This window comes from Chiloscyllium plagiosum, unplaced genomic scaffold (assembly GCF_037043375.1).
Source record: "Chiloscyllium plagiosum isolate Xiang-an unplaced genomic scaffold, Cpla_swu_hap1 HiC_scaffold_7, whole genome shotgun sequence".
NCBI classification, from domain to species: domain Eukaryota; kingdom Metazoa; phylum Chordata; class Chondrichthyes; order Orectolobiformes; family Hemiscylliidae; genus Chiloscyllium; species Chiloscyllium plagiosum.
Window position 1 is genome coordinate 19,904,049 of NW_028270145.1, and position 16,251 is coordinate 19,920,299.

The 16,251-nt window shown below is 37.3% G+C and overlaps 1 protein-coding gene across 12 annotated transcripts in view; it reads left to right on the forward strand.

Moving 5' to 3' along the window:
- Positions 1-13,951, forward strand: part of hdac4 (histone deacetylase 4) — a 528,171-nt gene extending 514,220 nt beyond the window's left edge. For all 12 annotated transcript variants that reach the window (XM_087988782.1, XM_087988780.1, XM_087988779.1 and 9 more), the window contains 3 exons: positions 7,812-7,896; positions 9,931-10,081; positions 10,294-13,951. In XM_087988782.1, coding sequence (XP_087844908.1) covers positions 7,812-7,896; positions 9,931-10,081; positions 10,294-10,333 — 276 coding nt within the window. In that variant the 3' untranslated portion in view covers positions 10,334-13,951. The remainder of the gene's footprint in view (positions 1-7,811; positions 7,897-9,930; positions 10,082-10,293) is intronic.
- Positions 13,952-16,251: the final 2,300 nt, after the last annotated feature.

Genomic DNA, 16,251 nt, shown 5'->3' on the forward strand with positions numbered 1-16,251 from the left:
CCATCTATTTCCCTACATTCTATTTCTTCCATATCCGTTTCCACAGTAAACACTAATGCAAAATACTCATTTAGTATCTCCCCTATCTCCTGCGACTCCACAAAAAGGTTGCCTTGCTGATCTTTGAGTGGCCCTATTCTCGCCCTAGTTACCTTTTGACCTTAATGTATTTGTAAAAACCCTTTGGATTCTCCTTAAGCCTATTTGCTAATATCTCATGTCCCCTTTTTGCCCTCTTGATTTTCCTCTTAAGTGTACTCCTACTTCCTTTATACTCTCCTAAGGATTCACTCAATCTGTCTATACCTGACATATGCTTCCTTTTTTTTCTTAACCAAACCCTCAATTTCTTTAGTCATCCAGCATTCCCTATATCTACCAGCCTTTCCTTTCACTCTAACAGGACTCTACTTTCTCTGGATTCTCGTTTTCTCATTTCTGAAGGCTTCCTATTTTCCAGCCGTCCCTTTATTGCGAACATCTGCCCCATTCAGCTTTTGAAAGTTCTTGCCTAATACCGTCAAAATTGGCTTTCTCCAATTTAGAATTTCAACCTTTAAATCTGGTCTATCCTTTTCCATCATTATTTTAAATCTAATAGAATTATGGTTGCTGGCCCAAAGTGCTCCCCTACTGACACCTCAGTCACTTGTCCTGCCTTATTTCCCAAGCGTAAGTCAAGTTCTCTAATAGGTACATCCACATACTGAATCAGAAAATTTTCCTGTACAGATTTAACAAATTCCTCTCCATCTAAACCCTTAACAGTATGGCAGTCCCAGTCTATGTTTGGAAAGTTAAAATCCCTTATCATAACCATCCTATTCTTCTTACAGATAACTGAGATCTCCTTACAAATTTGTTTCTTAATTTTCTGCTGACTATTAGGGGGTCTATAATACAATCACAATAAGGTGATTGTCCCTTTCTTATTTCTCAGTTCCACCCAGTTAACTTCCCTGGATGCATTTCCGGGAATATCCTCCCTCAGTACAGCTGTAATACTATCCCTTATCAAAAACACCACTCCCCCTCCTCTCTTGCCTCCTTTTCTGTCCTTCCTGTAGCCTTGGTATCCTGGAACATTAAGCTGCCAGTCCTGTCCATCCCTGAGCCATGTTTCTGTAATTGCTATGATATCCCAGTCCCATGTTCCTAACCATGCCCTGAGTTCAGCTGCCTTCCCTGTTAGGCCTCTTGCATTGAAATAAATGCAGTTGAATTTATCAGTCCTATCTTGTTCTCTGCTTTGTCCCTGCCTGTCCTGACTGTTTAACTCGCTTCTTTTCTCAACTCAGATTGATCTCTTTCCTCACTATCTCCCTGGGTCACAACCACCCCTCGCCAACCCCACCTTACTAGTTGAAGTACTCCTGAGCAGCTCTAGCAAATCTTCCTGCCAGTATATTAATCCTTCACATTCTTCTAAACTCTAGAGAATATCGACCAAAACTGTTCAATTTCTATCTGGAATCAATCTTATGAATTTCTTCTGAACTTCTCCAATGGAACCACATCCTTCCAAAACTGTACACTGTATTCCAGATGCAGTCTCATTAATGTCTTGTACAGTTGCTGACTCTTACACGCTATTCCTTTAGCAATAAATGCTGAAATTCCATTTGCCCTCTTTATTATCTGCTGTATCTGCATACTAGTTTTCTGTAATTCATGTCCAAGGAAACCCAGATATCTCTGTGCTACAGCACTCTTAAGTTTTTTTTCCATTTAGATATTAAATTGCCTTTCTATTCTTCCATTGATAACCTCAGACTTATCCACATTAAATTCCATCAGCCAAATTTAAACCCATTCACTGAAGCAGTCCGTTTCTCTTTTTATCATTGCAAATTACTTTCCCACCTATTTTAGTATCACCTGAAAATCTGACTGTAGTATCTTCTGTTCCTGCATCAAAGTCATTAATGTGGATTGTAAATCCTTGCCAACCAGGAAAAGACCCACTTATCCTTACTGCTTTCTGTTGGTTAGCCGATCTGCTACATAAGCTAATAACCTACCCTTGGCCACATGCGATCTTACCTTGTGTATTAACCTTTTGTGTGGCACCTTGTCATATGCTTTCTGGAGGTCCAGGTATATTGCAAGTACAGGATCCACTTTATCCACTTTGCTTGTTACATCTTCAAAGAACTCTAGCAAATGAGTCAAATATGATTCATAAAACCATGTTGATTCTGGTGAATTGTGCTTTGATTGGTCAAGTGTCTTGTTTTTACTTCCTTCATAATGAATTAGATTTCTTAATAACTTATTTTTTAAAAAAAGGCTGTTTGTGTAAATTTAAATATCATGGATTACATTTAGCCTCTTAGCTTGAGTCTTACACAGTGTTTAACAGCAGATTTACACAGATGGGCAACCAGATGTTCAACTACTTCTGTGTCAGCTTTGAAAAGTATGGCACACAAACACTTAAGCCAATTACTGATGTTTATTGTTTGGAGTTCAAATTTTTTGCGTGTGTTCATTTTACTGACAGTGTTATTGCAGAAGCTGTGTTTTTCCTTTTAGCTTTTCTTGGTTGCTGTCACTCACACCTGGACATTTCAATGATTTATAAACAATTCCAACGATGTAATTCTGGTTGGATATGAAGAAGTACTTGTATTCAGATAAGATTTAATACAAAAAATGTGTCATAAGCAAAACTCCTAACATTTCAGATAAAGATATTTAGATCACTCTTCATTTTATTACAAGCTGGTACAAAGCATTACGTAGTTATACATCCCCTTTTCATTATGAATAATTAAAATTTTACTGTGTTGTATTTCCAGATATAGGATATAGACTTAGAATTCAAGAAATATTATCTCATTTTTGGCATGTTACCAACAATTGTGTGTGCGATATAAGTAAACCGTATTCATAAAAACTGTCTTCAAGGAATATTGTTGGCTAATGCATATGGATATGAAAGATAGCTAGTCCAGCCTAACCTAAAAAATGTGGTTTCAATTGTAATGCCACAACCTATACACGTTTTTGTAGGTTTACACAGAACTAGTGTTTGGGAGTGGTGGAGTGTGCAAGTGATGCATTGCACCATTATACTAATAAAACTCAGTGTTCCACTTAATGATGAATTGTTTGCATTTCACAAAAGCAGATAAGATAAAGTTATGTATTTATGTTGAGGAATAATTAGTCTCATCCTTGTGACCATTGTTCCAATGAGATTCTTACTATAAATGCACTTATTCTATTATCATTAAACTCAATACAGTCCAATGCAGATAGAACCCAGTCAGCTGGAAGCCTGAACATATAACCAGTCAAAGAGTCCAGAATACATTTATACAAGGGAATTATCTCAATGAAGCCTGTCAATACAGAATATATCAATCAAAATCTAAGAAGGAGATGTAGGCCATTCAGCCCTTCATGCCTGCTTTATCAACTTTGGTCCTGAGTATGTTCAATGAAATGAGCATCCCTAATTTTCTGGGGTACAGAATTCCAAAGATCCACGACCCTCTGAGTGAAGACATTTCTCTTTGTTTCAGTTCTGAATGGCCAGTCCTATTCTAAGACTAGCTGCCCCTCCTTCCAGTAGACCAGTCTTTCTCAGGCATTCTAGTTCCAATGCTGTAGCACTGTCAACACATCATGAGCTTAACCAAGCCTTTCCATGAGATCTCTGATGGATTTACCAACTTCTGCCCATGGATGATGGCTGAAAAATTCTTTCTAAGAAAAACAGCTGGAAATTACTTGAAATCTGTCTCTTTTAATCAGAGTTAAGAAGTTGACCACGACTAGAGGAGACCAGTGAATTTGCACAATTGGCCATATATATCCCATGTGTCTGCCACATTCCATGAAATGTGTCGATGTGGTGTCACAGTTTGGACTGAATAACCACAACTGCTTAACTGATATACAGGATATAACTACAGGATAGGCAGTACCTGATTAGTGAATGGATTCTGTTCTGGAGACCATTTGCAAATCGCTTTGTTCACAAATCAGAACACAATGCAAAATAATGGGAAATAGCCATTTGTTAGTACACATCAGGTCTTTAAATTTCATCTCTGTATGGTATCGCATTTGTAAGTACAGATGTTCATAAATTGGACATTTGAAAATCGGGACCCCCTCTACATAAGTTCACTAGAAACAGCATAGCAATTTGTAAGGGACCAAGTAGAAAATTACAACTCTCATATGAATGCACAAAATTATGATCACAGTTTATTCCATGTGTTTCATCTTTGCACTTAACCAGTGATCTTATTTGTGCTTACATGTGATCTGGCACTATTCCTTGGAAGCATTATGGTATTTTGAGAGTATATTTTGTAAGTTGTGCAAGGGTTTTTCACAAACTTGAATATCCTGCTAGTACTAAAGTAGAGTTGGGAGAGGGTGGTGGTATGGAAGAGGGAAATCAGACATTTGGATTTGTCAGACTGCCACATCTCAGTGCTGAGAGCACTGGAATTTCAAACATTAGTCCTGGGTCTGCTTGTAAAATGGAAGAATGTCAGTAGAAGTCAGCACACGTGTATAGATATGTGCTGCAGCTGGAGCCATGGAAAATTGATCAAATTGGCATGTGGAAAAGCTGTGATGAAATGTTAACTGGAGTTTCCTTGACCTGACTAGGGGCCTGGCCCTTGTGTAACTGAAACGCAGAGGAGACATTATTACTCTGACCTGACAAATACTACTTGCTATTACTGGCACTGGCATGAAGTGTTTGAACAAGATGACTGTAGGCTACACCATATCTTTGAACAAGATGATGTTTATGTTCTCTCAAGCATTTGTTCACTTCCTCTTCAGACTCTGTCACAAAACAAACATAGTTCAGAAAGCATTTGTTCTTCATTTTAACTCTGCAGCTGAAAGTGAGATGGTGTAAGTCTTGGCTTCTAAATCCTGTGCTAATAATTCTTTTAGTAAAAATCAAACAAATTGGTCTTTGATTTATTAAATATAGTCTTTTAAGTAAGATAGGTTAAGGATCAAAACAGTCCATGGTCAAGTGTTTAATCATGCTTAGTATCATGCCACAGTTAGATTACAGAGTACCTTGCTGTGGACTATAAGCTATACCATATCTTTTTCATAGTTATTAACACACATTATTTCCTCCTGGCACAGGAGTGAAGTAGGTTAGCATGCTTCCAGTATAAGTATGTGCAGAACATTTTGGAACATACAGCTTCTTATTTGTATTCTGAATTCCTTTACAATGAAATTTTGGCATTATAAGGGCTTTCATGTGGAAAAAGAAATAAAGTCCTGCAGCAGAAGGAAAATTAATCACAGGATGGTGTGCTTAACCCTTTGATGTGCCTTTTCAAAAGTATGGACAACTTTATATATTTCATTCTTCCAGATTGGCTGCTGAGCTGTGAATTTCTATTGTGATGTTATTCTGTGTTCATTTGAAGGCAGGAAGAAGAAAAGACAGTTTTAGATAAGATTGGGGGAAAAAAAAACATCTTTCTCTTTGCTTTTGGGCTTCTACCAGAATTATGGGGACACAGAATATAGCAGATAATTCAAAGAACTGTAAATACTCACTTGAATTCAACATGGCAAATTTCTGCTGTAATTCAGACCAAACTAACATTTGATACACACATGCACACAGTTAAACTGCCAGACCATGTGCTTATTATAGCTAAGAAATGAATCTGTAGATTTGTTTATTTTGTGGTCTTCGGGTGTGCTGTCAATGGATGAGCACTTGGATACGTTTCATGCCTTTGGATGAAATTACTAATTTGGAAAAGAAATAACAAGATGTTTTATAGAGACTCTTGACAGGTTTTACCAGTGTTTTCTGCTCCAAATAAGGCAAAAAGCTAGTGTTGATTGACTCCTTTCTCTCTGATTTGTGAAAAGGAATTGAATGAAATATAATTAATGTTAGTGATATGATCCACATTTTGTGAAGAAGTTTGAACAGGCACAATGGGAATGTTGACTTTTAATGTTATATAATCTTTACATAAAAAGCCCCATCTAAAAGCTATGGTTTTGGGCATTAAGTTAGGACTTTATCACATATCAAAGCACTAGATGGATAAAACCTCAAGTGCCCAAGTTTATTGCATGCAGAGTCCAAAGTATAAATTGGCATGGATGATTTGACATTACTTTTCACATGTCTCTTATGCCTTTTTTCCTGAAAATTGCACACAGAGGAGCAGCTTAACAGATAGAAATGAAAAGCTAACTTCTTTCATCAATTGACCCCATCCCCAGCTTCCCCATTCAGTACAAAGTTGTTTGAATTTATCCCAGCCAAGTAAACTTATTATTCATATGTAAGCTTGATATAAATTCAGATAGTACCTATTCTGGGATTCTCCAGTTATTTTTAATAATCCCAGGTCTTTTCACCTCTGTACAAATGATAGGTAGTTGCCATTTGATGGGTGTCATGGTGGTTCAGTAATTAGCACTGCTGAGTCTCAGTACCAGGGACCCAGGTTCAATCCACCCTCAGGCGACTGTCTATGTGGAGTTTGCACATTCTCCCTATATATGTTTTCTCCGGGTCCTTCAGTTTCTCCCCACAGTCCAAAGATGTGCAGGTTAGGTGGATTAGCCATGGCAAATGCAAAGTTACAGGGATAGGATAGTCTGGGGATCAGTGTGGACTCAATGGGCAAAATGATCTGCTTGCACACTGTGGGGATTCTATGTAGAAATCTGTACTGTGAGAGATGGTTCAAGTTCATCTGACTTACAACCATCAGCTCTAAGCAAAGTGAGAGTATAAGTTCTCTGCACAACTGGAACCATTTCATATTTTGGCAATTTACAAGTAAGACTATTACAGTGCTACTTTCTCAGCAAACAAAATGATTAACCTAAAAGTTATAACTATATTAGTGCATTCTGCAGCTTTATTTTTGTGAGGCTATTAATAAACAGCTTTGTTCCAAAACGTGTATGCTTCTGTCTTGTTTCTATCTCTGTCACAGAATAGTGTTTAATTTTTAGACTACTCTGTTCCTTAAGATTGAGATTGGACACTCCATTCATGAAATGTTGAGGGTCTCTTGTGTATAACTAATTTTAATTTCTTGGAATATAATAGTGTATTCAGAGTTTTTAGATGTGTGGAATTTGTATTTTATATGATTATGGTAGTATGGTTTTCAAAAATGTTCTTTTTTGCTCCTAAATGCATGTCCAGATCACGGTTGAGAAAAAGGATAAAAGCAGGAAAAGGAGTTGGTGAAATAGCACTGACCATTGGAGCATTAGTACTCCAACAATAGAAAGATATGAGTGGAGGTGCTCCGCATTGTACTTCCTAGTTTATTATCTTAAATTGCTTTTTCAAGTACAGAAAAGCTTCAAATAAGGAGAGAATAAAAACAATTCTATTTGAGAATGGTTGCATGCAACCTGACTCATCCCCAAGGAGTAAAATTAGATATTGAAAATCATGTGCATGAATTTGCATTTTCAGGAATTAACTCATATCTGGATTGTGAAGATGTACATTTGACTGGTTTCTCTTTTTTAAAAAAAGCAGTTTGGGTTACAGCCTTGGCTCTGTTGACCCTAAAAACTTGAAGCACTCAATTTTCATGTTAGAATTTGCTGACTGTCAGCTTCCCTGCTTACTCTCCAGTACAACACTGCAGAACATTTTGATTCCCATTGAGATTCAATATGTTAGTGTGTATTTGTAATTTTGCACAACAGATTGAGAAAAAAAAAATTCTATGCTTCATTAAGAGAAAGGAATAAAAGGTTTTGTAGTTCTCACTAATAAGTTAATTGTTTGATTTGAATTTTTTTCTCTTCAGCTTGAACCATTCACACAAGAAGTGTTGCAGCAAAGACCAAATCCCAATGCTGTTCGTTCCATTGAAAATGTAATCGAAATACAAAGTGAGTCTAGAAAACAACAATACCAATTTTCTGCTGTTGTATCCGTTACAGTGACTGCATTGAATTAACTAACTTTTAAGATATTTGATTTAGTGGTAGGTCAGATGCACTTTTGTTGAACTTCAAAGCTTTCCTTTTCTTTGGACGGAAAAAAAATCAGATTAAACGTCATGATGTAATGCACACAGAGAATGTCACTGAATATTGGTACACATAAAGCATCTGGCAGTGAGCTCTGTTTTCCTGCACTCGGGAAGAGTGAGTAATGAGCCCCAGACCTTTCGTTGTTGCCTTAAGTGTCCTAACAAGACAGAGTCCTCACCCTTTTGACTCTGCACAGAATTTTACAAGGAATATTCTCAGTGAGCACCCAAACATTGGTAGTTTTCTTTATGTATGACCTAAAGCCTTGAGATTTGATATGTTCAAAGCATTTGACCACATAAGTAAAAATATTAAAGTATTTCTGAACAAAATAGCACTTTGCTTTTCAAATGCAATCTGCAATTGGGAAATATATCAATACTTTAGTTCTATAACCAGATGATTATTTAACCTGAGTTACATTTACAAATGTTTGAGCCATAAAGATCTGTTTTCTGCCCATAACCTCCCATGTGTGGATTTTGTGAACTTAGCTGACTGTTCAAGGTAAAACTCTTCAGCTCCTTGCAGAGGGAAAGCAAAGAAAGTGTAAACAACAGTCATTCCACACAAGTCTCCTGGTCTCATCATTTCTGAACACACAGAACTGAGGGAAGTTGGCAGGGATGAGCGTAAGAAGAATGATTTGCAATAGTAGGAGAAAGGATTAAAGAAAGCAGAAGAAAATAAATTAATTACTTGTTAAAAATATTTATACTTCTCCCTGTAGAAACATTAAAACTTACAGTTTTCAAGCAAGTAAAAGTGAGAGTGAGAACTGAGTTGTTTAAGCCAACTAAATGTGTATTGATGCAGTTTTCAGGAGCTGTCTGCAATAAACTTTAAATTGGAGTCTGCATTTTCAGTTTTGCTCTACTTAATGCCACTAAGTTAACAGTCAAAACTAAACCTGATAAAATAGTATTGTGATGTCATTTATATAGCAACCTGCACTAACGTACTTTGACACTAGATAGAACAAAGAATGTCATTGTGGCACCATTCGTTTACATAGCATAGCTCTTGCTGTAAACTGGGATTAGACTTGCTTATTTAAGAAGGTGTTGGCAGCGCATCTAAGATTTCTTTTGCCCTGGTATGGAAAAATTTATTGTAGAGGAAGGAAATGTTACACATTCATCAAATGAAACCAACCAAAGTACTTGCAAATTGGTCTCAAAAGGGCTTTCAATGTTAGCTTAGTTTAATATATATAAATTGCAAGACAAATAATTAATATCCCCACTAGAGGGCAGTTTTTGAGTTCTCAATACAGCTGCATATAAATAGCATTTTAGAAATAAACCTCTTCTAATACATTTGTGAAGAAAAAGGCGGTATCACATTTAAATGCATCCTTAATGTGCAGACATGACAAAACATGGTTATTAGTGAGAGCCTGAAATACTTGTGAAAGTTGTGGTGTTAAAACAAAATGCAATTAGTTGTAACTCGTACCCACATAATTTAATTGCAAGGGCTCGAGGTGTAGTGGTAAGTGTCCCTACCTCTGAGCCAGGATGCCTGGGTACAAGACCCACCTACTCCAGAGGTGTGTTGTAATATTTTTGAACAGGTTAATTGGAATATATGTATTATTTCACCATTTTCACCCTGTATTTATTATTCATCAGACTTTTTTCCACAGTAGCAGAGGAAATGCAATTATTCCACTGTGAAAATATAGTCCTAAAAATTGCAGTTGGTGACACTAACTGAAATTGTTTGCATGGGAGTTAGTTATCAGCTACTGAAGAGGTGTCAACTCAATTAAAATAGCAACTTATTCTTGAGTAAAATGTTTCTAAATTTGTCTTTTTTTACCAACAGACATGTATCAGCAGATGATTATGGCTTGTGTTTATTAATGGCCTTTCTATACATTGTTAGGTAAATACTGGAAGTCGTTACAGCGCTTTTCCTCAACTGTGGGCTATTCACTGATAGAGGCCCAGAAGTGTGATAAGGAAGAAGCTGACACAGTGACAGCTATGGCTTCATTGTCAATGGGGGTTAAACAAGGATCTAATGCTGAGAAGAGGTGAGACAGGAAGGAATATCTCACTTTTGACATTGTCAACAAGACTTGTTTCTGTGTTGATAGCTGGGAGATGGTGTTAGCTTCTTGGGAAAACAGCACTTGTTATGACAAACTTGCTGGTGTATGGACTTTTTCAGAAACATGACTAAGAAACCTTTGTTTTTTTTTTCTGTTTGTAAGTTACTAGCATATTTTCTTTTCCTTTCCTGCAGGCCAGATGATGAGCCCATGGAGGAAGAGCCACCGATGTAGTTACCAGCTGGAGTCCTGTCTTTTGCACACATTATCTTTATTTCTCTAACTCTGCCAAGATTTCATTCTGTATCTCCTGTGTCCTGCTGTGGTGTTCTTCCAGAATCCAAGGACAACTGGGCAAAATGCTGGCAATAAAAAAAGTAAAAGATTTTTTTACCTCTCTGTCCATTCCTGAAATAGGCTTTGGGACAGCCAGCATTTACTTTGGCAGAGTCACCAAGGAGCTGTAATCTCAAAGCTCTGCTCTGAGTTTACCTACTTAAAAGTTCTCCTGTCTCAGGCAGTCAACCACTGTTTCTAATGTTCTTGTCCTTTAGCAAAGGATTTAATGCCACCTACAAGTCCGGATGCGTTGATTGTAATCTCAACAAAATCATGTGACATACAGTAATTATTCAGAGAACATTTACAGTGTGGGAAGAAAGACTATACCAGAATGGAAGAGAACCGAGAGGGTGTTTTCTAAGAATCCCTATGAAGACATGAGCGTTTGTGCCTTTTTATCAACAGATGGTTGCTGATTTTGAATTGAGGAACAATGCCTTAAAAGTGTGGAAATGATTCCTCCATTGTTATGTGGAAAAATGGTGGTGAAGAAGCCTTGTGTTTCCTGGCATGCGTGCAAAAAAAACAAATCCAAGATTCAGTCTTTGCCTGGATTTTCATACCCTATTGGAGTACCATTTTTGCTGTTTTTCCAAACAAATCCTAACCTATTTTAAGGTAGTTGCCAGCCCAGAGTGGCAGATATACTGTTGGAAATTGTCAGGTTATCATTAAAACCTGCTTTAATTCTTATGCTGGGTTATATAACAGAGTAGTATAGGGAATCAACCAATAACAAAGCATGTGTTAGGTTGAATTGCAACAGATAAACATTTAAAGATTGGAATGTTGCTCAAAAGCATGATGCAGGATTTTTTTCCAAACTTCCACTTCGGTGGTCCTCATTTCTAATAGAAACTGAAAACATAAACCAATAATAATCTGATATCCATTAGACAACAAGAGGCTTTTTGATGATAAGACCAGGTAATTTGTTAATAGTACAGGAGATAATCATGTACAAATGTTTTCTTAGATCAAGTTTTATTAGATGGGCACTTACAGGAAAAAGATGGATTGTGGATACGTAGAGGAGTACCTCACGATGAATGTTTGTGGTCGGCCAACATGTTTAAGTCACTTGGCAACTACCTTAATCATTGTTTTTTTTTATTTGTGTTTATTTTTACTCCTGGTAAACCATTTAACAAAATAATATCTACTTTTATATAAAGAAATCCTTACAAGTTTTTAAACCATGTTTCATAAGACCTAATAACTTGTTTTTTTAAATTACTTTTTTGGTAAGAATTCCAGTTACCTTTCCCACTTCTGAAATTCTTCTGTTCTCTTCATGACTTGTGATTAGACCTTGGTTCCAGTCTAATTTTAATTTTCCTTGTTTTTCCTACATGGAATGTAGCTTTCTGACGGCTTAAAGAGTGTACTGGAGATTTTCAGGAGAAAGTAATTTGAGTGAGGGATCTTGTTCAAACTTTGTGTAATGATTCCAGTTGGTGTATATTACTATATGATCTGTTCTAAGTAGATTTATAAATGAAGTCTTGTAAGAATAGTATTGCAAGGTGATATCATACCCATTTAAATATGAGTAATACTACAGTGATACTATATTTGATATTTGTAACTGGTTGCACTGCAGAAGGCTACCGTTTGCTAAGGGGGAAGTTAGCATTAAGGTTTTCAGTTGCTCCACTCTGAAACCAAGGAAGGATGGTTGTTATTTGGATTTTCTCCAAAGACTGACTGTTTTTACAGTATGTTCTGTGAGCTGTGTTTATCAGCTATTGACAGGGGTGGAAAGTGCTTGGTCCTGGGCCCATGTTTGATTCCATTCTGCAGGTGATTGGGTTGGCCCCAGAATGTGACTAATGCTGATTGAAGCCTTGGCTGTGAAACAGCATTATCTCTACAGTGTGGAAGATGCACTGTCCTGCCATCTGTTAATGTACACAAGCACGCTCACTCTGGAATTTATGGGACAACTGACATTGGAGGTCATTAACTAGTAACTTTTTTCTCTGAGTAAATGGTTTTCATTCCTCCTTTTGTAATGGTTGCTTGAAGCTTAATGAATTTAGCGCTGTGAGGAGTATGTGGAGCATGTGTGTGTGTGTGAGATGTTTGGCAACACTGAATAAGGGCACTACTGTATTTTTGTTTTAAAACAGATTTACACAACATAAAATATAACCAGCTGTAATCTTTAAGACAGTGTTCCACACTTTCTATAGGATTATGTATGTTTGATTGCAAAGCAATTAACACATCAATTCTGTGACTTTTAAGAAACTGTTTGCATCTACTCTTGATGTTAAACATTCCTTTAAATAAGTGGAAGTTATGTATTCATTCCTTCTTTTGATAAGGTGAATTTAAACATTGTTTTAAGAGGGCCCATTGTTTGTTTTCTTTTAAGGGGCATTGAACTGTTTTTTTCATATGGAAGATAGTGAGCTTGCATGTGCCACAAGCAGAGATACCATTTGTTCTGTACAGGTATGCACGCAATTTGCGAAGTTATTTCCAGGGCAGCTTACCGAGTTTCGCTTTCTTTCTTCATGGCATCTGAAGATGAGGTTTTGACTTTTTTTCTGATGAATATATTAGTAGACCTCAGAAAGAGATGCCTCTGTCTTATTGAAATATCTTCAAGTATCAGTCTCTTTAATACTGTTATAACATGATACTTAAATTTGACAAAAAATAATCTAGCACTTGTGTCATTACCAGTAGAATATTGCATAACCTGCATATAAAATTTGAAGAACACACAGCAAAAAAATGGTGAAACTGTTAACTGCCTGTGTCTTCTTGGGGCCAACCCTTTTGAGACTAGCATTTTTTTTCTGGACTAAGTATTTAAGATCATAAACAGTTAACCTTTCAGCGCAGCTGTTCTTTATCTCTGCCACCATAAATTGTGTAGCGGTAATCCACTTAGCAGTTGTGTATTGTGATCGATGTGGATGAATATTTACTAAGAGAGGTTTTTTGGGGGCGGTATTGTAGTTACGAAGCAGGAGCGATGGCTACCTGTCAGCCTCACTTTCCTCCGTGTTTTGATATTGACTGCAAAGTATCACGTTACGGTGTATTACATTTTGTGCTCCATAGTGGAGGCGCCTTTTGTTTTCTTTTCCAGTTTGAGGGGATGAAAAATGAGTGAGATGGATTTTAAAGTTTGATCACCCAAAAACTTTTATTTCAGGTATGTAGTAATGGAAGTTGTAATTATATTTTAACCTTCTTTGTACCTATCCACATTCAAAATGACACCACCATTGTTATCAGTACCAGTGGACTGATTTTCTGTATTTTAGCCACAATCAATTATTGTATGGACCTACTTTATTGGTGATAGCCTTATTGTGGTAGCTTTTGATGGTCTTCATTTGCCTGTTGAAATGGGTCAGACTCTCAGACTGACCAACGGTGTATCTCCTTGACAGTACAGACTTCATTTTTGACTTTATTAGGAGTCCAGTATTTTGTACCACATTATGACAACTTGCTATTGTGGTGTAAATAAAACTAATTACAACATTACATTTAAAGGTGTGTCTTCATTCCTTGGTGAATTTTTGAAGCTCTGCTGCTAATTCCCAATTGAACTGAAAAGTGAAGGGGTAGTAAAATCAAGAGAAAATGTCTTCAATTAAGAAACATTATTAACTGGCTGTTACATTCAGAATACAGTTCAAATATCAATTTGAAAATTGGAAATGTAATTAATGAAGCCTTACCATTGCAAGCTCTTAGAACATAGAACAATACAGCGCACAACAGGCCTTTTGGCCCTCGATGTTGCGCCGACCTGTGAACTATTCTCAGCTCATTCCCCCTACACTATCTCAAAATCATCCATGTCCTTATCTAAGGATTGTTTAAATCTCCCTAATGTGGCTGAGTTGACTACATTAGCAGATAGTGCATTCCACGCCCTTACCACTCTCTGCGTAAAGAACCTGCTTCTGACATCTGTCTTAAACCTATCGTCCCTCAATTTGTAGTTATGCCCCCTCGTACACGCTGACGTCATCATCCTAGGAAAAACACTTTCACTGTCTACGCTATCTAATCCTCTGATCATCTTGTATGTCTCTATCTAATCCCCTCTTAGCCTTCTTCTTGCCAATGAGAACAGACTCAAGTCTCTCAGCCTTTCCTCATAAGACCTTCCCTCCAGACCTGGCAACATTCTGGTAAATCTCCTCAGCACCTTTTCCAATGCTTCCACAACCTTCCCGAAATATGGGGACCAGAACTGTACACCATGTTCCAAGTGTGGCCGCACCAGCGTTTTGTATAGTTGCAGCATGATATTGCAGGTCCGGAACTCAATCCCTCTACGAATGAAACCTAACATACCTAACATAATGTTTCTTAATTGAAGACACTTTCTTTTAACAGCACTATCCACCTGGATGGCAACTTTCAGGGATCTATGTACATGGACTTCAAGATCACTACCAAAAATCTTTCTGTTGACCCAGTACTCTGCCTTCCTGTTATTCTTCCCAAAGTGCATCACCTCACATTTAGCTGCATTGAACTCCATTTGTAACCTCTCAGGCCAATTCTGCAGTTTATCCAAGTCCCCCTGCAACCTGTAACATTCTTCCACACTGTCCACTACTCCAACGACTTTAGTGTCGTCTGCAAATTTACTAATCCATCTACCTATGCTTGCATCTGTCATTTATAAAGATGATAAACAGTAGTGATCCCAAAACAGATCCTTGTGGCACATCACTAGTAACCGGTAAACAACAGTTCGTTATTGCAACTTGACTCTTCGCAAACTAATTCTTGTCATGAATTTATCATGTTGAAATTTGACTTCATCGCTTAACTGCAGTTGAACTCCATCAGGTTTCTAGTAGTTGCAATTTATTACTAAGGGATGTGATTAGCTTCCATGTGCATAGCCATGATTCTCTCATTTTCTTCATTGACATGTTGCATGTTGTTAAAATCATTCAAATGCATGCGGTTAGGTTTCACATACACATTTAATTCCCAGATCTAGTGTTCACACGTCTCTTGGTTTACTCACTGACTCCATGTTTGTCAGACTGCTTGTCCAACAATCAGTTCCAAGTGACCTGCAATTTTCCCCAATTAACTTTGATTTTACCAATGTTTAATCATTTTCAGCACCCACTACAAACTCCATACCAACATGAGTGCTTCCATTTCCTACTACATCAGGTTGAAGCAGTTGAAAACATTCAAGAAATACTCTGTTACAAAACATCAACACTCGAGTCAAGTTGCAATAATGAACTGTTGTCTTTATTACGCAAGGTGGGGGAAGCCTCAACTGGACAGTCCAGGCTTAGAAGCTCCAACTTAAATGTAGTACACAGTACAATGGCCTCCGGTAGGCTGATGATTGTGTTCTTGTACAGATAATTGCAATGCAGAGATTTGGTGTTATCCTTCCAGAGACAGTATTGGTATGCTGCATAAAAGGTTTATGGGAGTAAATTAATCTGATTTGGGTCTATCAGACTTTGACATTAGTCTTCCCCATTTCTGCATCATTGTATATGCTTCGGCACCCTATCTGCTGGTCTTGACTGGCACTCTGCCATAAATACAAACTGTACCTTTACTGATCATTTGTAACCTCATTGAAATCTTTAATACTGAGCTGGACATGTAACTTATACCCCTTCTATCAGAAAGATTGTTTATTTCCATTTTATAAGATTACTGCTATCTGACTTGCTTGAGGGCACGTTTCACACTGACCTCAAGTTCACCAGCACCATCTCAGACAACTACCTCTTCTTCCTGGGCCTCTCCAGCAACCAACTCAACATGGACATCAACTTCAAACC